The sequence below is a fragment of the Rhea americana genome, unplaced genomic scaffold (assembly GCF_003343005.1).
Source record: "Rhea americana isolate MKP2758 unplaced genomic scaffold, rheAme1 scaffold_799, whole genome shotgun sequence".
Lineage (NCBI taxonomy): Eukaryota > Metazoa > Chordata > Aves > Rheiformes > Rheidae > Rhea > Rhea americana.
Genome location: NW_028186977.1, coordinates 18,685 through 20,483, shown reverse-complemented (window position 1 = coordinate 20,483; position 1,799 = coordinate 18,685). Strand labels below are relative to the sequence as shown.

Here is a 1,799-nt window from a genome sequence, read left to right as displayed (position 1 = left end):
CCCGCCATGGTGGCTTCGCCGTCCCCTCCCGCCGGCCACGGCCCCTGAGGGCGCGAGGACCCTGCCCGGCCTCGGCGCCGGCCGCCCGGACCATGCGGCCCCACGGTGACATCATCGCCCCCGGTGACATCATCACCCGCGGTGACATCAGCTCCCACGGTGACACCTGCCATGGTGGTGTCTCCCCTGGTAACATCCCCCACGATGACTTTGCCTCTGGTGGCTTCTGCCACGGTGGCATCTCCCGCAAGGGCCTCTTGTGCGGTGGCAACTCCCACGGTGACATCATCGCCCACAGTGGCATCTCCCACGGTGACAACTTCCACAGCGACATCTCCCCTGGTGACATCTCCCACGGGAACATCTCCTGCAGTAGCATCTCCCGCAGGGACATTTCCCTTGGTGGTATCTCCCACAGTGACTTGGCCCACGGTGGCATGTCCCACAGTGGTGGCATCTCCCGTGACAGCACCTGCCATAGTGGCATCTTGCATGGTGGCAACTCCCATGAAGACCCTGCTCATGGTGGCATCTCCCATGGTGGCGTCTCGTGTGACAGCATCTCTCACAGTGGTGGCATCTCCCATGGTGATGGCATCTCCCATGATGATATTTCCCATAGTGCCATCTCACATGGTGGCATCTGCCATGACAACATCTCCCAAGGTGGCATCTCCCATGGTGGTGTCATCTCCCGTGATGGCATCTCCTATGATGGCATCTACCGTGGTGGCTTCTCCCACGATGGCATCTCCTCTGACGGCATCTTGCACGATAGTGGCATGTCCCACAATGGTGGCATCTCCCATGGTGGCATCTGCCATGATGGCACCTCCCGTGACAGCACTTTCCATGGTGGCATCTCCCATGGCAGCACCTCCCATGGCAGCACCTCCCATGGTGGCACCTCCCACGGCGGTGGCCTCTCCCATGATGGCATCTCCCAGGACGATGGCACTTCCTGCACCGGTGCCTCCCGCAGTGGTGGCACCTCCCATGGCTTCCTCCTCCGCCTCTCCAACCACCCCCGGTGGCCTCACCACCTCCTCCTGCTGCTGCTCCTCCTCCTCCTCCCACCCCCTTCGCAAGGGGCCACCTTCAAGGTGGGGGTGATGGGTCCCTGGAGCTGTGACCCCCTCCTGTCCCGGGCCCTGCCCGAYGTGGCCTCCCGCTTGGCCGTGGCCCGGCTCAACCGGGACCCGACGCTCAACGAAGGCTACTGGTGGGACGCGGTGGTGCTGCCGGAGGCGTGCGGCACCCCCCAGGCCGTGGCGGGGCTGCTCAGCGCCGAGCGTTACGCCACGGGGCTGGTGGGACCCCTCAGCCCGGGGGCTTGCGGGGCCGCGGGGCTCCTGGCCGCCGCCTGGAACAAACCTTTGGTGTCCTGGGGGTGCCTGGGGGCCCCCGAAGGGTGGCCCACCCTGGCACCGCCGCTGCCGGCCCCCGCCGGGCTGCTGCACGCCGTCCTGCGCTTCTTCCGCTGGGCCCACGTGGCCGTGCTCACCGCCCACCATGACCTCTGGCGCGAGGTGGGGCAGGGCCTGGCCGACGGGCTCCGGGCCCGGGGGCTCCCCGTCACCGTGGTCACCTCCGCCGGGCCCCACGAGGACGAGGCCCGCGACGCCCTGCGGCGGGTGCAGCGGGCCGACGGCGTCAGAGGTGCGGGCGGTGGGGGGGGAGGACGGGGAGGTGGAGGGAGGGCGGGAGGAGGAGGATGGGATGGAGGAAGGAGGGATGGATGGAGGAGGTGAGCATGGATGGAAGGAGGCAGGATGGAGGGAGATGGAGGTGGTTGGGAG

At 67.3% G+C, this 1,799-nt stretch overlaps 1 protein-coding gene across 1 annotated transcript in view; it reads left to right on the top strand.

Moving 5' to 3' along the window:
* Nucleotides 1-92: 92 nt before the first annotated feature.
* Nucleotides 93-1,799, top strand: part of LOC146585576 (retinal guanylyl cyclase 1-like) — a 20,379-nt gene continuing 18,672 nt past the window's right edge. The window contains exon 1 of the mRNA XM_085322675.1: nucleotides 93-1,659. Within this exon, the coding sequence (XP_085178801.1) occupies nucleotides 93-1,659 (1,567 nt within the window). The remainder of the gene's footprint in view (nucleotides 1,660-1,799) is intronic.